The sequence below is a fragment of the Mastomys coucha genome, unplaced genomic scaffold (assembly GCF_008632895.1).
Source record: "Mastomys coucha isolate ucsf_1 unplaced genomic scaffold, UCSF_Mcou_1 pScaffold7, whole genome shotgun sequence".
Classification (NCBI taxonomy): domain Eukaryota; kingdom Metazoa; phylum Chordata; class Mammalia; order Rodentia; family Muridae; genus Mastomys; species Mastomys coucha.
In genome coordinates, this window is record NW_022196913.1 from 24329828 (window position 1) to 24356869 (window position 27042).

The following is a 27042-nucleotide window of genomic DNA, read 5'->3' on the forward strand; positions in this document are numbered from 1 at the left end:
GTGGGGATGGTAATGGTGTGGAATATAGATGTGTGTTGTATTTGCTGATTCCTGGCAAGAAACTTCGGTTGGAATTTCAGCTGCAGTTAACAAAGCACTTTCGAGGGAATAATAAACATATCTTGTTCTTCCCATTTTTTGGAGGTTGGAAGTTGAAGATCAAGGCACCAGTGGTTGAGGATTTGGTAGGATCTGCAGTTACCAAAGGTTTCCTTCCATGGCCCATGGTACAGGCTGACTCTCTGGGCCACGTTTTAAAGATGGCTTTCATGACCTAACCACCTATCAAAGGCTTCACTGCTCTGTCCCACCACCAGAGGCTTCGTGTCAGCTCAGACTGAGAACACACACATTCCAAGCTATGCCATCTCAGGGCCCTGGTTTCTGGACTAGCTCAGTTTGCCTCTTGGAGCCTCCTTTTCCTTGCCTCAAAAAAGGGGTGGAGCATAACAATTTGTTCTAGGGAAGATTTAAAGAAAATGTATGAAAATAATGTCGTTTATTGCCTGGTTCAGAGCCTTAATCACCAGGACAACTGTTCTTGCTCTTAGTTGAAGCAAGTGTTCATATACATTGGAAATGCAGTCTGGTTCCTTTTTACGTGTCCATCCTGGACAGCACTAGGCAGCCACCTTGTTCCTGCTCTGCCTTGTCTTCTAATAATTTCGGAAGGAGAGAAAAAAATGGAGGGCACGTGGGAGGTATTATCTGGTAACAGAAAGCTACTAACTGGATGTGCAGGCAGTTTGTGTGCGGGCGGTTTGTGCTGGCTCCCTACTACTCCACCCACCAACACTCCTGGGCAGCTCCACAGCGTGTGAACCAGCTCTTGCACTGTGAATTAGCTTGGATGCTGCTTCTCCCAGTGTCTAGTGATCCATTTTACCTGGTAGATGGGCATTTCATTGATGATGATGAGGAGGAGGGGCTTCTTCAGTGGTGGCGTGATTTTATCAGGGCCTCAGCTCTGCTCTGCCATACTTCACTGACACTCGTTGTGTCGGAGGGGACATCTGCACAAGACCTCTACCTTGTCTAGACAGCAGTTCTTCTGGTCCTGGGACACTCTCCAAGTTCCAGCACCTTTTTCCCATCTCCCACCCTCTCACCCTTTGCCAGGCCCTGAGGAAAGAAAGCATTGCTGTGCCTGAGAATGCTGTGGCCTGTGTGCGTAGATGCTAACTCTGGCTTTTTGCACCTTCTCTCTCTCCAGCCTGTCTTCCTTTCCCAGGAGAGTCAGAAGAGGGGCAGGCACTTCTTGTTTCTTGTTTCTCTAGGCCTCTCACCCTGTTCCAGCTCAGTCCATCTCCTGTGGTTCTTAGCAGCCTTTCTTTGATAAGCTTCGGCCCCATCCAGTGCGGCTCCCCTTACAGACTCTTTTCTCAGGCAGCAAGCCCTTTAGTTCCTACTGTTGGAAACCGTCCTATTGGAACTCTGATCAGCTGTTCCCTTACGGTTGTTTGGATGTTTTCAGCATATTGGCTATGCTGTCATGGTGCCTTCTGTGGATGAACAGCGCTTTCCTTTTCTCTGGAGGTGGCCTCACCGATATGGTATCTACTAGCTTCAGTCGAGTGGTCTTCCCTTAGCCTCATTTCCCCTGTAATACTCCACATAATCCTCCTGTAGCCCTATCCTCAGACACCAGTCAGTCCTGTGAGACTTCATTCCTTGGTTATTCTGGATCAAGTGTCCTCCTTGATCCTAGTCTATGTCTGTTCAGATCTTTGCTATCCTCTGGTTTGTGCACTCACCATTGATGGACAATTTTGATCTTAATTTCATGACCTCTCAGATGTTAAACATCCTCCCTGTCTAAGTGATACCTGCTCCCATGACCAGTGTGGGCTATTATCTGGCGTCACTTTCAAATCTCTGCGTGTTGGAGGCATGGTTTTCCATGTTTAAATTGCCCTTACCTTTAAAAGACATACAAATGGTTGATGGTATTCTGCACTTGTGAAGAAAAGGGTCTCAGGGGGTCATTTATGGTCCAGTAGATGGGTCCTGTACTTTGTCCAAGGAGACAATTTGCACATCAGGCGAAGGGCCAGTCATCTTCACTAAGTGTGTGTTAGGAAACTGCTGATTAAGACCCAGAGGGTGATGATGTCTGATAAACATTTCCTGGGGAGACACATCACAAGCTCATTACAGATCGGTAGCCTATGGCAGACCCAACTTGGTGAAACAATATTTTTAGAGCTAGTTTCAGGAATATGGGTGAAGGGTTGCTTACAGAAGTAGAGATGATTCAAGAACAGCCAATGTCTGCATGGGTAACAGCTTATAAAGGCTGGAAACCTGACCCTCACTGCACAGCATGAAGGCAGCTCAGCAGGTTGAATAAAGAGTGTCTTCTGGTGGCTCAGTTCATCTGAGCGTCCCCCAGGCAGATGAACTGGTCGTTGTTTCTTCCAGGCAGTTTGGCCTGTTGCTCCCTCCAGACTGCTAGGCTTGGCTCCCTGTTTTCTTTGTGCTAGGGTCTTCTGAGAGAACTCTGAAGCGGTCTTTGCTGTTTCCTCTTGAGGAAGGAGGAGCCTAGTGAGTCTGGTCAGTTTCAGGCACTTCCTGAAGATATTTTGAGTTGGTTAGGACTTCCAGTCTTAAGGAGCTTCACTGTAGGCTGGATATCCAACGGAAGGAAAGATGTTCTTGGCTTCCAGGCTTAATTTGGCAGGTTCTTAATTGGTTCCTAGGTTTTCCAGGGCTCATTCCTGCCAGAGTGAATTTGTGTTAACCCTTTTTTCTGTTTGGAGGATCTAGTGAAGGATTTTGTTTGAGAACAGTGAAATATCCTAAAGGGAAGAAAAGATTAGGAATGATTATGATTGTGGGATTTTCTAGTGATTCTCAGTCTCAAATCAGTGTCTTCAGCATAGCTAGCTTCGTAGTGTCCTGTCATTCCTCCTAGTAATCTGTGTCAGAGGCATCTGGAGTTCTGAAGCCCCCTCCTGTTTAGTAAGTGCTGATTCTTTAGACGTGTGTCCCTGTGGATTCACAGGCTTCCCCATCTCTCTGAGTTTCCCTCTAGCAGTTAACTACCCTAAAGTCTTCCCAGTGCTTTACCTTGCTTGCCCCTGCTGTGCATCTTAGCTCCTGCTGAGATCTGACTCCTTACCCAGCTCTTCTCTGAGCACTGCATTACACTTTTTCTTCCAGCCTTTTATTTTTGAGCCATTTTTATTGCCCGCTGCTTTTATTTGCAGTTCCTAAATTCTGTATGCAATGTAATTTACATTTCTCTTGTGAAGTTGATTAGAAGCTCCTAGTGGGTCAGCCTGTGGTTTAAGGTGTTTGTGGCCTGGGGCCTAGTACACTGATCTCTTTTGTCTGTGTGTGTACCATGGACATGCATTTTTAACAGCTTATAGATAAGAATAAGGTTTTGATTGTCTTCATTTGTCACATTTTAAAGAACACCTTTCCAAATATTGATGGGAGGTTTGTCTCCCCAGAAGAAACACAGATATACATGTTTGGGGGTAGCCATGTATACATTGTGTTTTTTCCTCAGTTACCATGTTTTTGTTGTATGTTTAAGGTATAATTCAGTAGGTGAAAATGTGAGATAGTTTAGAACTTTTAAAAGTGCATTAATTGAGTAAAGTGTATTTGCATTTTTTTTATTTAGCATTTCAGGGTTTTGTAGATCCTTCCCATAATAGTAACAACGGGAATAACAATGGCTACCATCTAGTCAGCATGTACTATGCCAGGCAGCATAGATGCTCTGTACATCATGTTTTATCATATTCCTATAGCCCTAAGAGTTCCATTGAAGGTTTCCTGTTTTATAATTATTCACAGGCTCATCCTCTGGGCCACCAGGAGGTATTCTGCTAGGAAAGTGTACTGTTCGACAAGCTGCTCAGGCAGGCATTAGTAAATCTAGGTCTCTCTGTTGGCTGGCTCTGCTTTAGCTTCTCTATCTATTGTGTTCCTCCTTAGCGATTCTTCCTAGGTGCTGCAGTCAGGTTTGAATGAAAGCGTACACCATCATAGATGTGCCTGCTCCATGGCTGTCACTGACATTTTCAGGAACATGTTGGGAGAAGAAAGCCAAGACTGCATTTTCTTACAGACCAAAGGTGATCTGCCCCCACTGGGCTGGGACATTATGACAGTTGAGACCATGCAAAGACCTACAGGGTCTGGCAGGCTAGCGTGCAGGAGGTGGGTGAGATCCTGGGTAGCAGATTAGCAGGGTGCTTAAAAGTATGGACTTGGTGGAGACTGATTAGACTCAAAGTCAGCATTTCCCCCGGGTGTCACCAGGAGAGGGTTCCAATTTTGTAAGGAAGAATTGGCAGTATTCTTAAGTCCTTTCGTGCTTACATGGCACTGTGAGGGAAGCATTAACATTCTGCCTAATGATGCCACCATCAGCAGCTACATCTCATTCTCCTGTTACATAGAACAGAATGAGATCTAGCTGCTGCTGATCTCATGTTTTAGGCAGATCTCAAGCCAATAATCAAAACTTCTTGAATACATTTCACCGTATCTTCAGCTTGGAAAACTGCAAATCTCAAGGTGTTTAAATATTGATTGTTTGGTCAAAAGCCACTGATAGATACCAAACTCCAAATAAAAAACCCTGAATTCAGATGAGGCTCTTATGGAAATGTAAGATGAGAAAGATCAGCCAGAATTGTGACAGAACTTCTTTGTAACCTGTGCTGGGTGAGATGCTCTCCTCTGGTGCTTTGAGCCTGATGATTGTTATTTGTCCTGTGGTTCCTGGCATTTTAAGGACATCCTAGCTTTACTCATTAGCTGCCAGTAGCACCTCTCTAGCACTGTGATGAGCAGAAGTGTCTAGACATTGCCAAATATTCCTCGGGTGGTGGATAGAATATCTATCCTCCCGTTCTAAATGAACCAGCTGAGAGCTCCCTAGCTTGGCTTTGCATTAGGATTGCTCAGGAGTCACTGAAAATACAAAGAGAATGGATGAGTGGTTCTGGTCCATGGATTACTGTTTTTATCCAGCTCCCTTGGGGGATGATCTCATGGTTTGTGTTGCATTTGGAAAACACTGTAGTGAGGTCTGGGCACTTACTGGCTCTGCTGGCAATGTGTCTGGTTCCTGCAGTAAATTTCAGTGTCTCCCTTAAAGTCGATGATCTATTTCTGCATCAATAACTGTGTCCTAATAACTCTGAGCCTCTCCTTGCTTGCTTCATACAGTAAAGTAAGGAGTACAAACATAACACCTTCAAAAACTTACTTAACATCAGGTGAGAAATGTGTGATAAGCCAATGATACTACATTAGGCTTTTTCTGGAATGCTGCTGGTGGGGAAAGTTATCCCTCATCTGATTGTTGCAATGTGCAATGCTTGGGTTTGGTAATGTAGCAGCTATTTCTTAAACTTCCTTTAAAATAATGTGATTGTGGCAGTTCCTTTTCTGGGTCTTTCCTCCCTCTCTCTCTCTCTCTCTCTCTCTCTCTCTCTCTCTCTCTCTCTCTCTCTCTCTCCCTCCCTCTTCCCCCCCCTCTCATAGGATATTCTATAGAACCTCATATGATAGAATATTACATGAATTTAACTGAGCATGAGTGAACCTCAGTTTCCAAGTTCTTCTTCTTTTTTGAAGAAAAGTTTGTGTTTTGCACACTTGCTGGTTGGTGTGGGGGTATCCTGCAGCCCATCTCCTCCCATAGGATCTATGGTTAGTGAAGTTTGGGTAACTGAGGGCAGAGTTTTGAGTCAATAATATTTGACTGAAACTTTGTGACTTAAGCTTTCTTCATTTCTGCAACATTTTGTATATGTCATGCCTTGTGTTTTGTTCTTAATAGATCAGCTAGAGATTAGTGTGTGATGAGACACACACAGACACAGAGCCCTTTGTGCTCATTCGTGCTCACACACTCACTTCAGTATGAAGGACTCTGTGTCCTCAGAATGATGACCCCTGCAGTTTATAAAATAAGACATCTTCTGAATAAGGTGAAGCCTGTCCAGAGCTCTGGGAAGGAGAAGACAGTTGTGGGAAGGAAGCCCCTGCTTGCTCTTCTTTGTTTCTAGCCACGGTTGCTAAGTGTGTCCTTTCAGTCCTTGCTGTCTCTATCATGGTGACAACTCCTTGCATCTCCCACAGTCCCTCAAGGAAATCAGTGCTGGAGAACCTCCTTCCTAAATGGTTCAGGACTCTGCCTATGTTCTGTCTTTTCTGTGGCTTCTAGAACCCATGTCCTTATCCCGTATGGACTTTGCCAGCCTTTGTAGGGCCACAGTGGCTCATGTCTGTCATCATATGTCACATTCCCTCCAGTGTTCATACAGACTCCTTCCCTCCTTAGAATCGTTATAAACCAAGCTTTTCTGAACTGGAACCCACATTCCTTGCTTCTTGCCTAGATGATATTCATTCTTCCATCTCAGATGAAGCATAGACTCCTAAGAGGAGGTCATGTCTGACTCCTCAGCCTAGATAAATGAGGGCCTGTTTTAGTTAGGGTTTCTTTTCCTGCACAAACATCATGACCAAGAAGCAGGTTGGGGAGGAAAGGGTTATTCAGCTTACTTCCACATGGCTATTGATCACCAGAGGAAGTCAGGACGGGAACTCAAGCAGGTCAGGAAGCAGGAGCTGATGCAGAGGCCATGGAGAGATGTTCCTTACTGGCTTGCTTCCCCTGGCTTGCTCAGCCTGCTCTCTTATAGAACCCAAGACTTCCAGCCCAGGGATGGCACCACCCACAAGGGGCTCTACCTCCTTGATCACTAATTGAGAAAATGCCCCACAGCTGGGTCTCATGCAGGCACTTCCCCAACTGAAGATCCCTTCTCTGTGATAACTCCAGCCTGTGTCAAGTTGACACACAAAACCAGCCAGTACAGGGCCCTTGTGTGCACCTGTAACACCAGGAAGGGATCCTCTTGCCAGGCTTGAAGCCCATTGAGTGATGGTCTGCGTTGTTCCAGAGTGTGCCTTGTGCTTGCAGTGTCTCGTACATAGCAAAGTCAAAGCTTTATGTTCTGTTAGCGGAGTAAAGGATAGAGATGAAGTTACTGTTCTCTACATTTATTGATAAATACAGTGTAGTACTTTCATGAAAATGGATGGATTTTGACAGGGTACCCCTTTCCTTATCCTCATTAAGGATTCTAAATATATTTATGAGAGGCTCATGAGGACCAACACAGTGACTGTGGGACAAATTTATGGTAACATGGTAGGACTTTATTAAATACAGTTTTCACTAGAGATAGGGTGATCCTAATTTCTAGCTGACATCCCTGACTTCTAATCCATATAGATGACTAGACATCTGCCTGTTTGCCCTTCTAGGTATCTCTAGTTCTTCAGTTTTAAAGCGTTTTCACTACCGCTAAGTAGTTCTTTCTCCCTTATGTGTAAGGAAGGGGTCATCTTATTCCCTATGTGTAAGAGAAACCGTGTCTTCCTAGATTCCCCTCTCCCCCAGCATCCCTCCTACTCAGCCAGTGTAGACAACTTTCCCCTCCACTGTGATTTCTTGTTTTCACAACAGCTACTGAGGCCTTTGTTGTCAGTGTTGAGGAAAACAGCCCCAGAAAACTGAAACATAGGATAGCAGCAAGTCTTACCAAAGTAAGAACTTTATAAGATAGCAACTATAATACTACTGCACAATTCAAGAGTAACTACAATAGTAACTTCAAAAACAAAGACTATGAACATAAAGTAGATGGTTGTAAACCAAGAACAAGTAAGCATGAGGAAAGGCCAACTAGAAACCTTGGAAATGAAACATTGCAAATAGCTAATAAAATATAAGATATAGTATATCAAATATTTGAAAGAATAAAACACACAAAGTGATTTAACTTAAGAGAGAATTGGTTAAAAAAAGATAAAACTAGTATTCATCCAAAAGATGAATTCCTTTAAAAAGGAATGAAAATTATGAATGTCAGGGTCTCCTGGCAAAGTCCCAACTTGTGATCAGTGGTCAGTTCTACTAATCATGAGAGAATGACTGGGACACAAGCAATATTTAAAGAAACTCTACCCAATATTTTATCCCTTTGGTGTTGAAGAAAATTTGACCATGAGAAAGAACAGGATTTTGGTGACTGGACGATAAAAGACTTTCTCTTCAGGAACCTTGGGGACATAGTTCTCTGTCCAAGAAATGGAAAATGAAAGGTTTAAGCAGGGGGATAAGGTGGTGCTTTGTACTTTCAGATGGTCCCAGTTCCACCGCCACAGCCGAGCCTGGTGACAAGGGAAGCGAAAAGAATCAAGAGATCTCTCTCCTTCAGTGATGGTGGTACCATTGCTGTGGCCCCTTAACAGTGTCCCTCCCTCAGCCTTTGTGCCTCAGGCTTGACCTTTTTCAACTTTCCCTTAGGTTTTCACTGGCCTCTCCTCCTCCAGAAAAATCTGCTGTTGTTTGAGAATATGACCCAGTTATGCCCCTTTTCCCATTTAAAAAATCTGGGATGCACCAAGCTTTCAAGATTCTATATAGGATCCTCCTGGTGGTTCTGCTTCTAGCTTGCCTTTTTAACCTCTTGTATGCTTGTGATGGTGGCAACTCTTCCATGTTCATCACAGGAGTCCATTTAGCTATTGCATATTATTTGTTGTACTGTGAGCCAGAAATGCCTGAGGATCTTCATAGGCTACCTGTTGTTGCTCGTCTCTATCTTATAGGCAGAATAAAGAGAAAAGTTTGAGGTGTTTTCTCAAGGTGAATTGACAGAATTGGGACCCTACACTACAATAGGAAGGAGGGGGAAGATAGAATATTCATTGCAGGTCTGTATTTTGACAAGCTAGAAGGAGAGAAATGCAAATTGAAAATTGAGAGTGTGGAGGTAATAGTTGAGTTTGAGCTTTTGCATGCATTCACATACAAGTTTGAAGGGGCCTGAGACAAGAAAGGATCATGGTACAGCTGGCTTGGAGGTGGTAATTTAAATATTAAAAGCAAAAAGTGAGCTGGAGTGGAGAAGCTGATGTAACGAGTTCCAGAGTTGGGCAGGAGAGATAGATGGCTCAGCGGTTAAGAGCACTGACTACTCTTCCAGAGGACCTGAGTTCAATTCCCAGCAACCACATGGTGGCTTACAATCATCTGTAATGGGATCTGGTGCCCTCTTCCAGTGTTTCTGAAGACAGCTACAGTGTACTCATATAAATAAAATAAATAAATAAATCTTAAAATAAAAAAAGAGTTTGGAGTTAGTATTAAGTTTTTAATCATGATTCCTGTGGGTGATGTATGAGGAAGGATTATTCACTAGTCTCTTGGACACGCTAAAAAATTATAAATCAAGTTACGTTTATCACCAAGATTAAGCACCAAGGTACCTAGAATCATAGGGTCCTTTCATTCTGATGGTGTCACCTGTGAGGCTTGGCTCTGAGCACCTTCCTTGTACAGCCTCATATAGTTTCCTCAGCAGTACAGTAGGCTTAGTCCTCTGATATGAGTATGTGATCAGATAGCAGCCACTGTTGCTAAATATTACAGTGCTGGTCACGTAAGGATAGCCAGTCAAGTCTTATTAATGCTTTGAAGGCAAAGGAATATGGAGACTTGGTGCCCATTGTTTGCATATGTTAGATTTTCTTTGCAAAGCCTGCTTTAATATTCTTCAAGCCTGCAGTTCTGCCTCAGGTTGTCAGCCTCACATTAATAGAACATTTGTTTTAGATTAAGAAACCCAACATTTCTCCAGTGCCTGCTGGCAGACTTCTCAGCACACCCATTGCAATTAAGGGAGGATAAATTGGCATAGTATGTCCACAGAGGGTGGGAACTTGATTCTTAAAATTGCCACCACCATCAGTTCACTCTCATACACTTTGGACTGTCATGTGCTAAGTAGTTTTATGTCAGCTTAGTACAAGTTAATGTTATCTGAGAGGAGATTTAGGAAGATAAGAAAATGCTTCCATAAGATGGGGAGGTCCTGTCTGCTGTGGGTCGCTCCACTCCTGGGCCGAGGATCTTGGGTTCTGTAAGAAAGCAGGCTGAGCAAGCCTGGGGAAACAATCCAGTAAGCAGCACCCTCCATGGCCCCTGCTTCCACTCCTGCCTCTAAGTCCTTGCCCTGCTTGAGTTCCTGTCTTGACCTCCTTTAAACCAACTAAACCCTTTCTTCCTCAAGTTGCTTTGGTCATGATGTTTTGTCACAGCAATAGAAACCCTAACTTGAGACAAGTGCCATCTCTCACTTCCACCTTCTTTGCAGATGAGGACACTTTCTCTGATTTTTAAAAAAGATTTATTTAATATATATAGTGTTCTGCCTGCTTGTATGTCTGCAGGCCAGGAGAGGGCACCAGATTTCATTATAGGTAGTTAGGAGCCACCATGTGGTTGCTGGGAATTGAACTCAGGAGCATCCAGTACTCTTAACCTCTGAGCTATCTCTCTGGCCTCTGGCAAGTCTTTCTCAATCCTGTATTTAAACTGAGCCTGGATCCTACTTTTCCATGAGAACTTATGTGGCTTATTCACATCTAGTCTCTTAGTCCAGTCACTTTCCAGTTATCAGGGTAATAGATATTCATATTTTGTTATTCTGACTTCTTATGTTCAAACTGTGCTCATAAATACGGTTAAGCTTCAGTATATGATCTTGACACACATAAGTGGATTATTTAACATGGAGGCAGGTAAGCAGACCACAAGACCTGAATAAGTTTACAGTGTGAGAAGAAAATTCGATGATAAGTGTGGGGCAGCGTGAAATAGGCTGCTATTGAGGCTGGAGTCATTGTGAAGAAATTCTTAGAAAGCTTGATATTGAGAAAAGTTGAGGATGAGGTAGGAAGTAAGAAATTGGTTCTTGTTGTCAGAGGCAATGGAATGTAGCAAATATTGGTTGATATGAGCAAAATAAAATAGTCAGTAATTGGAAGAAGGCTCATGAAATCATACATGACACAGGAGCTTCTGTGTTGTGATTCAGTTTTCTTCAAAAATTGGAATTTCTCTTTCATTTGAATAAGGACAACCTCAGCTTTTACAGAATGTATTAGAGCCTCTAAAAGATATAACTTTATCCACAGTGCACTAATGTGTTGGGGTGATAATTATTTATGTCCTTGCTTATCTTCATAGCCCAGTATTAATTTTTGAAAAAAGTTACACTATATGTTGTTAAAAAATACTTTGTTAGTTTATGAATCTTGAAACAAGTGCCATTTAATAAACCAGTTTTCAAGTAAATCATCATTTGTCAAGAACTAGCAGGCAGGATTTGTCATCTTATTTTTGATACTCTGGAGTCTTGTTTTGGTGACTCACATTGCAACTGTTGTCAAAATACTTATTTTGAAAGAACTAGCTATATTTGCCTCTTGGAAGTATGATTTTTGTCATTTTCTTTCAGATCCGTTCAGTTTTTGTTATGAGAACCACCAATGTATACACACACTACTCTCAGAACACACCACATACCTCCCTCTATACTAATCCTGCAGCTCAGTGTGGAGCAGTAAGATCATCTTTGGAGGACAATAAAGCTAACAGAGTAACTGGTGTCACTGACCCAGTGTCGGGACACCCTGGGAACTAGATGGGCCATTGTACATTAAAGTTTCTCCAAGTCATATTGTACAAGTTACAGTCAACATTTGAATGCTTTCTCTGTGGTACCCTGACATTTGGAAGCTGTGTTTCTTTTCTTTCTGGGCCAAAATTACACATAACTGCTGGGCTGGATCTGTTCATTGAGTTTCCATCTATAAAGCAAAGGAAAATCCCCAAAGCTGTGCAGTACTGCTTCAAAGTTGGTCAGAATGAAGTGACTGCCAGGTTCTTTTAAAGCACTGCAGAAAGGATTAAGAATCTGGGACCAAAAACTTGAGATCTTTATGGAAAATAGTTTTCCAATTAAGGGGCTGTGAGTTACGGGCCGTATGGTAAGACTGGTGATTCACGGGGAGTAGAGGTCACTTTGCCCTCTTGCTGTGTCCCTTCTCAGCTATGTGTCTGCACTTCAGGAATAGTCAGAGACCATAGACAAGAGAAGTTACACTCTTCAGGATTCATAAATTGCATACCGTGTGCACCTGGAAACTGCCAGAGGGTCTCAGAGGCTACTATCTTCAAAGCAAATAGACTCTCGTTGGTCAAATATGTGAAATACCTTTAAGAATAAAGATCAGGATGAATCATCACAGGCTAGAGTCACATGAAAACAAGAGGAAGGATTGAATATATAGGAATTTAATTTTTTTTACCTAGGGTTCTTTTAAAAAAATAAGTATCTGCGAATATGGAAACAGGGAGGTTACATTGAATGGACCTATGTGTGGGCGACATTTATATCTTACTATGGGCCATGTGCCCTTCCAAGGATCTTGCCTCATGGTTTCAATTTTTATATGCTACTGTGTGCAAGGGATAGCTTTTAGTATGGTTTTTGGAAGAGTAAACACACACTGAGAAGAGAGACAATATATATAACTTTACAAAACTGAGGGTTGCAGAAGATAGGGTGCTGCCCCTGAATATTTTTCTGAAGCTGCTCAGAAGGTCCTAACAGAGAGAAGTTTGGGGAACTAAGAGGTAACCACAATCCCAAGTGACTTTCAGAGGTCCTTTTCCTTAATCTCATCCCCTGAGCATGTTTTTCTGTCATAAAACTATTCTGAGCAAATGTACTTCTGATGGAGTTAAGGGTTGTTTTTATAGAGATACTTGTGGTACATAGGGCATCCTTAATCCTAAACTGTGGCTGGCAGATTTAGAGAACTGCAGCCGAAAGTGCCCTGTCACTGACAGGTATGTGGGTACATCAGCTGGGCTGCTGCCAGCTGTAGCAGGCAGGTGGCAAGACAGAAACGTGGACAGCAACAGATTGGAAAGCTCGAAGGTGAACAAGGGGATGCGTAAAGTCTCCAAGCCAGGAGTGTTGGTTGGCAGTCAGGAACAGGTGGCTGAGTATCCAGGAGCAGCCAGGATCATCCTGTGCTGGACTGGGAGGACCTCTGATGAGGGATAACAGCTGAGAGGACTCCTGGGAAAGAGCCTCCTGGCAGGCTGGCCTGACTTCCTCCTCAGTAGACAGCCATGCACAGGTCTCTCCTGTCTTCAAGGGACGTACATGCCCTGAGTTGACAGAGTGGTTGTTTTTCTAAAAGAAAAAAGAGGGACACAAAAGGAGAAAGTTTGCTTTGTGACGAGAAAGGTTCCATTTTAAGGATGTCTATAGAGATGGTCTACAGACGCGGGGTTCTTTTCAGAACCAAACCTTAGAAGAAGCATCAGGAAAGGAGATGAGGATTCTGAACAAGTATGATCCTGCATTTTTCTAAAGGGAGTGGAAGAGGTAGAAAGGGAGAGGAGAGGGAGAACCAGCATGCAGGTATGAAGAGCTGTGCCAGAGATGCCGACTAAAGATGAACTGCTAGAGAAGGGGACATTTCAGGTTTCTAGCTTATTTTATGAAAAGTGGATAGAAATCTTTTTATGGGGAATTTGCTTTCTGCACTTACCTACTTGGGTCAAGTAAATGAAATTAAAGAATTATTTTTGGAGAATAAAAGATAAAGTGAGAAGAGTAGGTCTATTAGAAGGATGCTACCTTCTACTGATGGTGTAGCTCAGTGGCAGAGCACTTGCCTAACATATGCAAGGTTTTAGGTTCAAATCCCAGCATAGAAGACCTAGGGAAAATTTCTCAGCACATACAGGAGAAGATAGAATATCTTCCCAAATGGAAAAGAAAACTAAGGTTTTTTTTTTTTTTTTGAGACAGGGTTTCTCAGTATAGCACTGGCTGTCCTGGAACTTACTCTGTAGACCAGGCTGGCCTCGAACTCAGAAATCCATCTGCCTCTGCCTCCCAAGTGCTGGGATTAAATGCATGCACCACCACTGCCCGGCTTGAAAACTAAGTTTTTAATTGTATGTATTAGTATATGATGACCTGCTAATCAGGCTCATATGGGAATGCATATAGTTCATTTAACAGATGAGTTCGTCTTGCAAAGATTAAATCGTTCAGTTCACAGTGTCTAAAAGAAAAGGAGAAGAGGTTGTGGCTCGGCCCCTGTGCATGTAGAAATGTGGCTGTGGTCTGGCAGTCCCCTGTGCATGTAGAAATGTGGCCGTGGTCTGGCGGTCCCCTGTGCGTGTAGAAATGTGGCCGTGGTCTGGGGGTCCCCTGTGCGTGTAGAAATGTGGCCGTGGTCTGGCGGCCCCTTGTGCATGTAGAAATGTGGCCGTGGTCTGGGGGTCCCCTGTGCGTGTAGAAATGTGGCCGTGGTCTGGCGGCCCCTTGTGCATGTAGAAATGTGGCTGTGGTCTGGTGGTCCCCTGTGCATGTAGAAATGTGGCCATGGTCTGGCGGTCCCCTGTGCATGTAGAAATGTGGCCGTGGTCTGGCAGCCCCCTGTACATGTAGAAATGTGGCCATGGTCTGGCGGTCCTGGCTGTTCTGAAATGCAGGCCTGCTCTTCTGACCTTGGCCCACTGTGTAGTTGATGAAGGTATGTTTAACTTCCAAAGCAAAAAGCTTCCGAAATTTATCTCTGTTTGGTTTTTGTATACATTATAAAACCATACACAAGCAATTGAAATACTTTACTTTTAACATGTGAATATTAATGATTTCCAATAGAGTCTAAAACTGATTTTGAGTTCTTTGGGTGGCTTTGGTATTACATTTTAGACCTAATGTTATTTGCTTTTAGGCTTTTTCTTTCAATGAATGTTCTAGCTAGCTTTAATTGTAAATTTAACATAGCCCATAGTCACCCAAGAGGAAAGCCACAAGTGATGAACTGCCTGGGTCAGACTGGCCTATTGTCATGTCTGTGTGGCTTGTCTTGATTATTAGTTGATACGGGAGCACACATCTTGTTGGTACCGTTCTTCGCCAGGCGGCCCTGGACTGTTTCAGAAAGCAAGTTCATGAGGCTATGAGCAAGCCAGCAATCAATCAGCATTGCTTCATGGTTCCTGCCTCCAGATTCCTTTCTGTGTGTGCCTTTCTGGATGTCTCTTGAGGCCTGAAAGTGTGAGCAAAGCCCCTTTCCTCTTCAAGTTGATTTCGGTCATAGTGTTCTATGACGGCAACAGTAAGGAACCTAGGAAACTGAGGGAAAGGAGAGTCACTAAATGAATCTTAGGAAGGCTTCGTAGGAAGCCCTGGATGTATGTGCTGCTCAAACCACTCTACTCCCAATCTCGAAGAACTAGACAAAGACAGAAAGCACAAAGATGTGCTTGTGGGACATCTTAGACTACTGTGCTATCTAGCTAGAACCCAAGAGGAGACACAATGTTTCTAATAAGTGGAAACCCATATCCAGCTATTGGCAAAGGCGGTGATTGGCTTGTAGTTCACTGGTCAGCCCGCTAGCTGATGCAAAACTCAAGGTTTATTCAGGAAGTGAGATAACTATGACACCAGCTCTGTGCGTTCCAGTTTGGTGTCTTATGCTGCCTTGAGAGTAACTTGGCCTGCCTGTTGGGTATTTCTTACTAGTGGTGCTGGATTGTGGCCTGTGTCTCTTTTATCATCTGCAGAGTTGTCCTCATCAGCTGGCTGGCTCCAAGGCATGCATAGCATTTCTCCTGAGATTGAATTTGAATAGAGTAATGACAGCTTTTTGTATCTGTGAGCTTATGCCAGCAGCTGCTAAGAGCCACTTCGCAGTGGAATATGTTGTTAGAACTAGAAAACCAGTCTATTATCCCAGTCTCTCCTTTATAACAGTTTTTTTTTTTTTTACTTATGTATACATTCCTTTTTCTTAAGTCATTTCTTAATTACTTGACTAGTGATTTTAGAAGTGAACCCAGGGTGTAATTTAAGCAGGCAAATGTTCTATGAACACTGTTTTGGTTTTTAAAGAATTATTTATTTATTTTATGTATATGAGTAAACTTTCACTGTCTTCAGACACACTAGAAGAGGGCATCGGATCCCATTATAGATAATTGTGAACCACCTTGTATTTGCCAGGAATTGAACTCAGGACCTCTGGAGGAACAGCCAGTGCTTTTAACCACTGAGCCATCTCCATCTTTCCAGTCGCCGTTTGGGTTTTTAAAGGACAGTTAGTCTTATGGGTTTACATTTGATAGAAACCTCGAGTCTCCTTTTAGATTCTACTAGTGCCTACATACTGTGATACTAACAATGAGGGTGGAGAATGGGGGAGTTACAGATGAAGTAAGATGCCTTTTTCTCAAGGGACAAGAAGAAATGACAATATGTAAAGTACTCAAGTGTGAGTCATCTTCTGTTCCAGGTGAAGAGAGAGAATAATTATGTCTTTCTGGCGAGATCAGTGGCATGTACTTGGAGAAGGTGGCTTTGACATGGATGATAAGTAATTGGTAAGATCTCAGTTGTTAGAGGTAGAACAAAGAGAAAGGGAACATTTCAACACAGTGTGTGACATAGTGGATCTAGCATATTTATTTTAACCATCCACAAAATTCAGAAGCAAGGGTTATATGTATAGAGTAGAATTTCTTGACAGCAGACTCTGGAAGGCCTTTACATCTTAAACTTAGAGATGTGTACACTTAATAGGTAATAGTGATCACTGAAAATCCAAAGGAGATGTAAGAAGTAAATCTGAGAGAAAAGTTGAAGTTTGTTTACATATGGTTGACATGGTGATTAGACAGTAAGACTAGAGATGTATAGACCTAACTTGCTGGGACTGGGGTGACACCTAAGAACAAAGTGGAAGGTACAACTTAAAAAAAAAAGTTGTCATGATGGTAATGACACAGTGAGAAAATGAGAAATGGTATCTTGTTTTTTTTTTAAAAAGATTTATTTATTATATGTAAGTTCACTGTATCTGTCTTCAGACACTACAGAAGAGGGAGTCATATTTCATTATGGATGGTTGTGAGCTACCATGTGGTTGCTGGGATTTGAACTTGGGACCTCTGGAAGAGCAGTAAGTGTTCTTAACCACTGAGCCATCTCTCCAGCCCTGAGAAATAGTATCTTGTAAATATTTCTGTCCTGAAAAGGAGCAGAGGAGGGCAGAAGCAGAACATGTTCTTCAAAATGTGCTTGGAAGACCTGCCAAAGGCAAGAACACAGAGTATAAGAGCTCATAGGCAATAAGGCTGAGTTGAGTTGGCACTTCACACAGTAAAGATGAAGGGCCACAGAGGGCTCGTACCATTGAGAGGGTGAAGGGTCACAGTGGGTGGGCTGCCTCAGTGAGAGTGAAGGGTCATAGTAGACTGGTAACACAGTGAGGTGAAGTTTCATATTAGATAGCAGCCAAAGTGGGGTGAAGGGTCATTGTGAGCTGAGTACCATAATGAGGTGAAGGACCACAGAAGGTGGGATGCTAAGGTGAGGATGAAGAAGGGTCATCATAGCCTGGCTGCCACAGAGAGGGTGAATGGTCACAGAGGGAGATGTGCTTCAGTGAGAACAGTGGAAGATTATAGTGGGTGACGTGCCACAGGGATGATGGTGCAGGGTTACCGTGGGTGGGTTGCCAAGGTAACGGTAAAGGGTCAGAGTGGAAGAGGCACTGCAGGGAGAGTGAAGGGTCACAGAAGGTTGTGTGCCACAGTAATGGTGAAGGATCATGACAGGGTAGGACAGGGAGGATGTGAGCAGTATGGTACACTCACCTAGATGCAGAGCTAGCTAGGGCATTCCAGTGAAGCTATCTTGCTCATCATCATACGGAAGCAGTGTTTTTATGGTCTGTGCAACTGAATTTTGAGAGAGTTTAGCAACAGAGATTGTTGAAGTCAGTGAGCTCTAAGAGGGTTGACCAATAAAAGCAAGGAAAACTAGAACCAAATTTTGGACTTGGGAAGCTTAAGGTGAAGGGAGGAGGGAGGTAGTTTTTAGATTTTATTGAAAGGGTATATAACACGGATTGTGGGGAAAGGAGGTCACCAAAGGAAGGACCAGAAACAATGTCAAATGAAGCTGAAGGGAAAAGGAAGGTGTGAAGTGCTGTAGGTCATTGGATTAAGGTTTGATTAGAGCAGTTTGGAGAAGGGTCAGAAAGTGGGTCACGGGGCCAGCCCCAGCCTTATGTAACAGTCATTTTAATTGGCTGAGATCCACGTTCAGCTCACTAGCTCCAGCCTTATGTAACAGTCATTTTAATTGGCTGAGATGCATGTCGAATGTTCAGCTCACCATTGTTCCTTTCCCTTTCCTGTGGCTGAGAGTTTTTGTTTAATCTTTCTGTATTGAGTTTGTAAGCTTTTTTGGCTTCATGGTCTTTATTCTTTTCATATATCTAACTTCAGAATGTTCCTGATACAATAGTATCCCAGTGATGTCTGTTCTGAGTCTATGGATCAGATAGGAATTAAAACCCAAATCACGGTCTGAGTCCTGGATTTAGAGGGTCGGCGTGGTTCGGAACAGGGGCTTTGGAAACCTTGTCCTATTGTAGCAACTATGGTCTTTCCCTTAATTTAAGACTGAAGCCTGGCCTTGTTACCTATGTCTTGCCTTTGAGGGAACAAGATTTGGGAGTCTGGGACTCTCTGATAGGACCCATCCTTACACTCCCATATTTTGAAGGGCCCTGCCGACTAGAAATACAAAGTTGTTATCATATTAGGAAGAGGTGTTGTATCATATTAGGAAGAGGTGTTATTTGGCTGATATGCCTTGTTTTTATTTTTGAGATAGTCTTACTGTGTAACCCAAGCGTATCTTGAGTTTGAGATCCTCTTGTCTCTGCCTCCAGCATCCTCAAATTATAGGGCTGTATCCATGAAAATTTTGTTTCCAAAGTTTTTTGCCACTTGGTTTAAGAACACATTTGCTTTCCAGGTCACAGATGCAGTCACTGCAGAGTCCCTGGCAAAGGCCCAGGACTTGTACAGCTTATAACTTAATTATAAACCTCAGTCAACATTTCTTATTCTCAAAGGCGATCAACTCAGGATGAGGAAAAAAAAAAACCCAACTCTGGCCATTTGTCAAGAATCCTTGGTTCCCCTGGACATTATGTTAAGTGAAATAAGTTAGATTCCAAATGCCAAATATAAGTTTTAAATTATATGAAGACACTAGAGTAGTTTCAAGTTAAGCATTAAATAACATTTACCAGAGACTAGAAAGTGGTACACGCACAGTATGAAGAAAGGTAGTTAAAGGGGATGGGGCAGAATTGAATAGGAGGGACTAATTTAACTGTGTGCTAGGTATTGAACCCAGGATTTCACCTATCCCTGGTATGTGACAAGATACCACTAAGCCATGCTCTAGCACAGGAAAAATAATCAATGTCTAATGTTTTGAAGGATAGTAGAATAATTAACTGAAAATTCAAAAATAATTAGCTGAAAAATTTGAAACGGCTAGTAAAAATGATTTCAAGTATTTCCAGCACACAGAAATGATGAATGTCTAAGAGAGTAGATGTGTCGTTACCCTGAGCCAATTTCTATACGTTGTGAAACATGTATCGAAATGCCATGCTCTACCCCATAAATATGTACAGGTGCCATATATCAATTCAAATGTATCTAAATAGCTAAACAAAAGGTGAACGTAAAAGAAGAATATTTTCCCACCCACTATATGCAGAGCCGTAGGCAGAAACTGACTCTGCTTTGGGCCCACAGAGTGGGATGTGGAGGTGAAGTTCTTGGGGGCACTGCACATCAGCTCAGCTCTGCAGGAGCTGAAGCCTGTGGAGAGCTACAGGAGCAGTTGTAGACAGGCAGCCCCCTGCTCAAGGCCAAGGATGAGCTTTGTCAGCAACACTGCAGGGCCGAGAACCTAAGCATTTGAAGTCTCTTTTTGCTCTTTTAAAATAATTACTATTGAGTTATAATCATTTAGTTTTCATAACAGCCTGTAAGGGTGGGTAGTGGCTGCCTTCATTTACAGTTCAGCCAGTGATGTTTAGAAGATTGCAGTTTACACTGCAGACACAGTAAGCTCAGTGTCTGAGCTTGCCAGCCAGAGTCACAATTTCTACCACCATGATCTCTCTTCAGTGGGGCAGGAGTACTAGCTTTTTAATGGTTGCCTTTGGCAGGCCCTAGCTGCTCTGTGACTTGCCTTCCTCTGTTCCCTATGTCTGTCCCTTGTCTGGGATCTGTTCTGGTTGACACCCCTCTCACCCCTCCTTTCTTGCTGACAGGCAGTGTCTGCTCACATCCCCTCATCCCCTCACTGCCTTCCTCCTGTTTGGGGGAGACAGAGCACAGCTGTGCCAGTTAGGGCAGGAGCACAGCTGTGGCCAGCCACCTGTTGATCGCTTTTCTCTGGTGGCTCAAGCTGCAGAATAAGTGGCATTTGCTAGGGCCACAGTTGGGGGAAAACTGTATACATACCTGAGAGAACAATTTTTCATCTCTTCAAATCCCATCTGCTACAAGTTCTCATAAAAGTAATCATGGGTCAGGAGGTAGCTCAGTAGTTAGTCTCCTACTGTTCTTTGAAAGACTTGTATTCCATTTCCAGCACTCACACTGGGTAGCTCTTAATCACTTGGAACTCCAGTTCCATGGGGCTGTAGTCACCTCTGTATACAAACTCTCTCTCTCTCTCTCTCTCTCTCTCTCTCTCATACACACACACACATACACACACACACATACACACACACACACACACACACACACACTCACATTCACATAGACACATAATTAAAAAGGAAGTCTTAAGAAAATGACCATGAACTGAAGATTGAAGATTGTTTGCATACAACCGACGGAAACCTTGCCTGCTTCATAAACAGCTTGAGGAACTCTGGGTCCACCTTGACCTTGCAGGCTCCCATTTTGATAAGACAAACTTAAATATGATGATAATGCTAAGTATAGAAACAAGGACCATAATGGTAATGAATAATTATTTAAATTTGATGGTCACACTTAGTAGTTTGTTACCTGGAGAAAAAGTAAGAGACTCGTTGACAGCTAAGAGTAGCCACTGTAAAATTTCCTTAGTTAAATGTTTTTATTAGTAGTTTCTCCTTTTTGTTTGTTTAAAATAATGAAATGAAACTAACCGTATTTCCTTCAACTTTTTTACTCTTTGCAGAAAAAACCACTGTCTGCCATAATAAAGGAAGTCTGCGATGGGTGAGTGTGACTCGGAGCTTGGCCAAGGCTTTCTAGTCTGTACATAAAAGGCAAATATAATATTTGCAGTAGAGTGGTGAGCATTATTCATAGCACTATAAATAATCCTAACCATACATATGTTCCTAACTCACTGCTCAGTCTGCCCAGAGCCACTCAGTTCCTGTGTGCAAGTGACACCTTATTCTGCCATTCTCAGCTATTCTTCCTCCAAGAGCAGAGAGTGGAGTACCTGCATTGTGGGCTAGCGTTCCCTTATTTTAGGAAGCTCTGCTTCTTTTGGCCTTCCCAGCAGAAAGCAGTCTCAAGGTTCCTGGGCTTGAGCACACACTCCATCCAAAGACACTGAAAGGATTTCTAGGCGAGAGAAGAAGCAGAGGCTCATATGCTGGTGAGGCTTGCCCACTTTTCTGCCTGAGCTGACAATACAAGGGGAAAACCCATTTAAAAGTTACCTCAGATGGTTGACCAGCACAGCAGGACTGAGACTCTGTTATATTCCTGATAAACTGTATAAGACCTGGAACACTTAATTGGAGTGTTCCAATCTGTTCCAAGTATACCAAATGAAAATGTAGATTTCAGAGACAATTGTAGAATGTTAAATGTAAAATGTAAATTGTGTTCATGTCCTTTGTTTTTATTCTCTTCGCTCAGTCTTTTAAAAGAGGAGAGAGTGTTGCTTTTACTGTTACACCCACCCTACCTCTGATGTTAGACATGAAATGTTAAAAGCAGAACCCGGCCTAGTCAGTCTTACCTGTGAGATGGCAGGTTCCATCTGGGTAGAGAGGGCAGGCTAATGACTTGTTGTCTTGGAAACTGGCTTGTAACAAGTACTATACTGGGCCAAATCTAATCCTAGATTTGATTCATCTTAGCCCTATAAAACTACTAAAACAGAAATGACCACTTTCATGTTTCTGATTATTTCCTTTTTTTTTAAAGGTGGTCTCTTGCCAACCATGAATATTTTGCTCTGCAGCATGCTGATAGTTCAAACTTCTATATCACAGAAAAGGTAGGCCACAACCCGGGGCACTTACACTGAAGGGAAATAAATCATGGCTACTTGTTCTGTGTAGGGCCGGTCAAAATTCTGTGTCCTTAACCCTCTGTGATAAGGTCTATACAGCAAAACCTGCCACTTTAGTATCAAAAATACTGTTTAGTACATTCAAGAATAAAGTTTATTAATCCTAGCACTTGGGTCTCTGTGAGTTTGAGGCCAGTCTGGTCCACACAAAGAGTTCCAGGATAGGCAGGATTGCATAGAGAAACCCCATCTCAAGGGGGGGAAAAAGAGTGAAGTCCTAGCAGGGTTTTGGAGGCTTGTTTAATCAACCACATTTGCTTTCTTTACATTTTAAACAAACAAACAAACAAACAAACAAATACATACAGTTTCTTTGTGTGTGAGGGTCTGGTGGTCAGAGGACACCTTCAGGAGCTGGCTCTCTCTTTCTACCACAATAAGCTGTAGGAACCAAGCTCAAGTTGTCAAGCTTGGTGACAGGTGTCTTTACCTGCTGAGCCATCCTGCCCCTAGAGCAAATATTTTATCTTTTACTTCTTTTCTCTCAGAGTTTTGTTTTTCTCCCTCTACTATTTTCTTTTTTTTTTTATTGAATGTACCTACCACAATGACATGAGTCTCCCATGGGTCTTAGGGACTTGCTTTTTTACTGGGTCATTTTAACACTGTTTAATAAGTTTGGTTGAGATATAGTGAAGACTTTGCATGACTCTGAAAGAAAGAAAAAAATCTGTAAAAGTCTTCTGATAGGGAAGCAATTACTGATCTCCTGTTGTGTGCCAGAAGCTGGGTCAAATGAATTACTTGCATTTGCTGATCTTTTTCAAGACTAAACTGCAATATAATAATATTGGATTTGGTTAACAGGTAAAAAACGAGTCACTGAAGTCACATTGTTGGACCACCATCTTGACTCTAGAGTTAAGAAGGAGCTTTAGATCTTTGTGCTTCTAGGATTTCATCTTTGGAAGTTTCTGAAACACTATAGTGTCCCACTGAATTCTTGAGAGAACTTGCTGCAATGTATAGGAGCCATGTGTCCTCATTGATGTAGGGCTGGTGGGGAAGAAGGGAAGAAACAGGAAAGACCCTGCCACTAGTGGTTCCCTGGCTGATGCTGGATCCAGTGACTATGTGATGCTCTCAGATGTAGAAGAGAGTGACCTCCAGCTCTGAAATACAGTAGGCTTCATTTGTCCCAATCAGCGGTTTCCCGGATGACTTTAGGAATGTCATCATGAGTCAGAAGGAGGTGGGAGGTAGAAGCAGTGGTGTGTCCTGCTTGTGTCTCAGTTGCTGTCCCTACAGACAGTGGAGCTCTGAAGCTAGGAGACCTGTAGCTAGATGCCTGGAACTACTTCAGAAATCGCCTTTTTCTTTCTAGAAGAGACCCTGGGACTTTCAAAAGTGAGCAGGTTTTCCTTTCCTATTCCTACCTGCAGATGGCAAGGAAGCATGGACTAGATTTTCTGGCAGGGGTTGATTATCTTTTAGTATATCCTTGACTCCTTTAACTTACTCCAAAAATAATTAAGTTCCATTTGATTATTTTCTTAATATTTTCATTTTTGTGGCACTTATATAATTTGCATGCTATTCTTTGTGAGATAAGGAAAATACAAATAAGTAAAAGTTGAAAGTTGGCACTTGCGTTTTATCACTGTGGTTTCATTCATCAGCCATGGGCAGTGAAATTGATTCAGGTGCCTGCAAAGTCTTTAACACAAGGATACAACAGAATAGCTCAGAGTGTACCTCCTGTGGATTTTGTGAAGTATTTTTCTCATATACCCACATATCAAACATGTAGATTGAACTGATTCTGCAACCTGTGATAAATAAACCACTGTGTCACAGAGGCCCTGTCTTTGACTAATGTATGCTGATTTGTGTTCCCCAGTGGCTGACATATTCCTTGTCATCATTGGTTAAAGGCCTTAATTCATTGTTCATTGGCAGCTAAGAAAGACCCAGAGCTTAATCATCTCAGGGAGATGGGGGTGGTGGTTGGATAGGGAGATGGAGAGGGAGATGGGAGAGACAAACACAGACACACACACACACACAAACAGACACACACACACACACACACACACACACAGAGAGAGAGAGAGAGAGAGAGAGAGAGAGAGAGAGAGAGAGAGAGAGAGAGAGAGACAGAGACAGAGACAGAGAAGTAGAGAGAGAGAGACAGACAGAGACAGAGACAGAAAGATAAAAACAGAGGAGAGATATCGATACAGAGACAGAGAGTTCAGAGGGCAGGTTTTCAAATCTCAATGTCAGAGACTGACCAGGTGAGCTTTTCTTCTGGAAGTTTCCTTAAATGGAATGTTTCTGAGACTGTCCTGGGAATGCTGGTATAGTATAGCCAGGGATTTCTTAAAGAAGAAAGAGCACTGGTGCTTCAGAGATAGACAGGTCTCCTTTCTAAAGAGCTAGACCTATATCCATGGGAGATGATGCACTCTGACCCCAAAGTAGTTACAAGGCTGGGTTGAAGAGTATATGTACTTTCATTTCTTAGAATGATCTTTATAGCATCAGAGGAGAGTTAATGGCATTTTTTAAAGTTAAAAGTCATGTGCACCCAAACAATTCAAATTGCTAAGAGTAGGGGGACTTTCATTATTTTTTGAGGCACTGCTATTATTTTTGCAGAGGAATCTTGTTTGCCTGAGACATTCTTCCCGTTGGGTTTCTAAGGGACTCCCCTGGTCCATCCGCCATCAGTTCTTCAGGGCGTTTGGTCACAAAGATCAACCTTTTACTAAGAGTTTAGAGGGTGAGAATACTCCTCCGCCCACTCACAGTCCTGTGTTTGTAAATAACGTATCACGACTCTTCTCCTCCAGCTGTGTGTGCATGTGCAAGCCACAGAGCTAGACACGCACTGTAGGGTACCACAGTGTATCTTGACCCAGAGCTAGACACGCAGTGTACGAGACCACACTGTATCTTGACCCAGAGCTAGACATGCAATGTAGGAGACTACAGTGTATCTTGACCCTTTTGGGGTCAAACCTGGGCTATCCTTGGTTTGCATCTAAGTTCATTCATGTAAATTAGTTCTCTCCAAAAATAGAGACCCTTTTCCGTTCTTAAAATAGCATAGTTAAAATTCTCCTGATAGTTACAACCCAGTGAATTGTTAGGTAATATCTGCATCACCATGGTAACCAGTGACTAATTTTTGAAGCTGTATATGACATTAGTTTCTGACTTTTACTTACTATGAGATGGTTTTCCTCTCCTTGACAAGAATCACCTGTAATTTAAAAGGGAGATAATTGTATAGCCCTGACCCGACATGGGAACACATGAGGCTTGAGTTTTTCCCAACGATCTTCAGGAAGGAACCCCTCCTCTACCTACTTTTCTTATGTTATCTGAACCCATTTTCTAAAAACAGTTCTCATTGGCTTATTGGGCCATTAACATGGGTTTCAGTGTAGTGGGTTAAAGAATATTTTGTAGAAGTGTAGTTTGAAAAGTTGTACGGAATAGTAAGATGCAACTCTTTGCAAGTTCAAACTCTGGCTCAGAAACATAAATTGCAGGGTAGATGAGTGGTTGTGTGTGTGTGTGTGTGTGTGTGTGTGTGTGTGTGCGCTCGCGTGTGCACGTGTGCACTTGTGACTGCTTCACTGACATTTCTCTTTAGAGTAGGAATGGTGGTGAGAGAATGATCATGGTTTTAGTGATCACTGATCACCGTCATTGTAATTTAATGAGGTAAGCATCTTCATTTTCATAGGGAAAGTGAGGTCAAGGAAAGTTAGGAGACAGTTTGTGTAGCTAGCCTGACACACTAGAAGTGATCAAGCCCAGCCTGGCCTTGGTAGGTCTGCTTCCAGAGCTGTGGGAATGCCTGTTCTGCTGTTTGGGCTCCTGAGTGTTGATGACAAGCAGCTATTGCTGACATGGTGATCCTGATTCTCATTGCCTCAGGAGTCACAGGATAACCGGACTGTCATTAGCAGTGTCAGTATGTGACTTTCTTGTACTGCTGTATTATGGGAATTGACATCAGGTGTGACCTCCATTAACTCACTAGAGAGTTCCAAACCTTTCCCCTGCCTTTGCTACAGGTTATCTGGCCCTCTGGGATAAGTACCATGACTGTACTGTTGGCATTTTTCTCCTTTTTAAGGGAGATGAGAAAATTGCCTTGCACTTTTTAATAAGTATGCAGAAAGGGGTGGGCCTCTCCAATCAATAGACACCAGAGGAAGCATGTTGAGTGATATACTTTGGTAAACTGAGGCTGGGCCGTATTTGCAGAATGGTATTTGGCCCCTTTCTGCTAAGATCAAGTCAGTTACATATGAAGTAGAGAGATCCATCCACATAAATTCAATAAATCCTTTATCTTGTAATCACAAATGGGATGAGTTTCATGCAGGCGCTCTCTGCAAAGCTTTCTCGGGGATCTCTGGGAGGAAGTGCGGCTATTGTCCTATCCCCCTTCTCCTAGTGCTCTGGCTTCTCTGTGCACGTTCCAGATTCCTGACAGCTCTGTGTGGCCTCTGGGACAGGGTGTCCTGTCCTACGAGATTGCTGTGTATATTCTATTGTCAAGGCTCAGTTATAAGTCATCAGAATAAAAAGCAATATCCAGCAAACACCAACACTCTGTGATAAGCAGGTACAAGCAGAGCTTCCGGTCCTCATTTCCATCTCAGGTTTCTTATTCCTGTGTTTCACCCTTGTCCGAGGCCAGTCAGCCCCATCCCCTGACCGAAACCACCATGAACTGCACTTTGTGACTGATAGGTCAACAACCTTCTCAAAGACACAGATTTGAACTTGAGCAAATGGAAGCCCAGGGAGGCTATAAAATTTCTGGCATATGGAGGTTATTCTGTAAGAATCCGGATTCTTATGATAAAGAGTAATTGTTGCTTCCCCAGCTACCACGGACCGGGGTTTCTCGCGGGGTCCCTGTTCCGCGGGACACGGGATTCTGGCCAGGTGGGCA

General features: G+C 42.9%; 1 protein-coding gene across 5 annotated transcripts in view; it reads left to right on the top strand.

The window, feature by feature from the left end:
• Elmo1 (engulfment and cell motility 1) overlaps nt 1-27042 on the top strand; it is a 530953-nt gene that overhangs the window by 98695 nt on the left and 405216 nt on the right. For all 5 annotated transcript variants that reach the window (XM_031359616.1, XM_031359615.1, XM_031359617.1 and 2 more), the window contains exons 3-4: nt 20985-21025; nt 21974-22046. In XM_031359616.1, coding sequence (XP_031215476.1) covers nt 20985-21025; nt 21974-22046 — 114 coding nt within the window. The remainder of the gene's footprint in view (nt 1-20984; nt 21026-21973; nt 22047-27042) is intronic.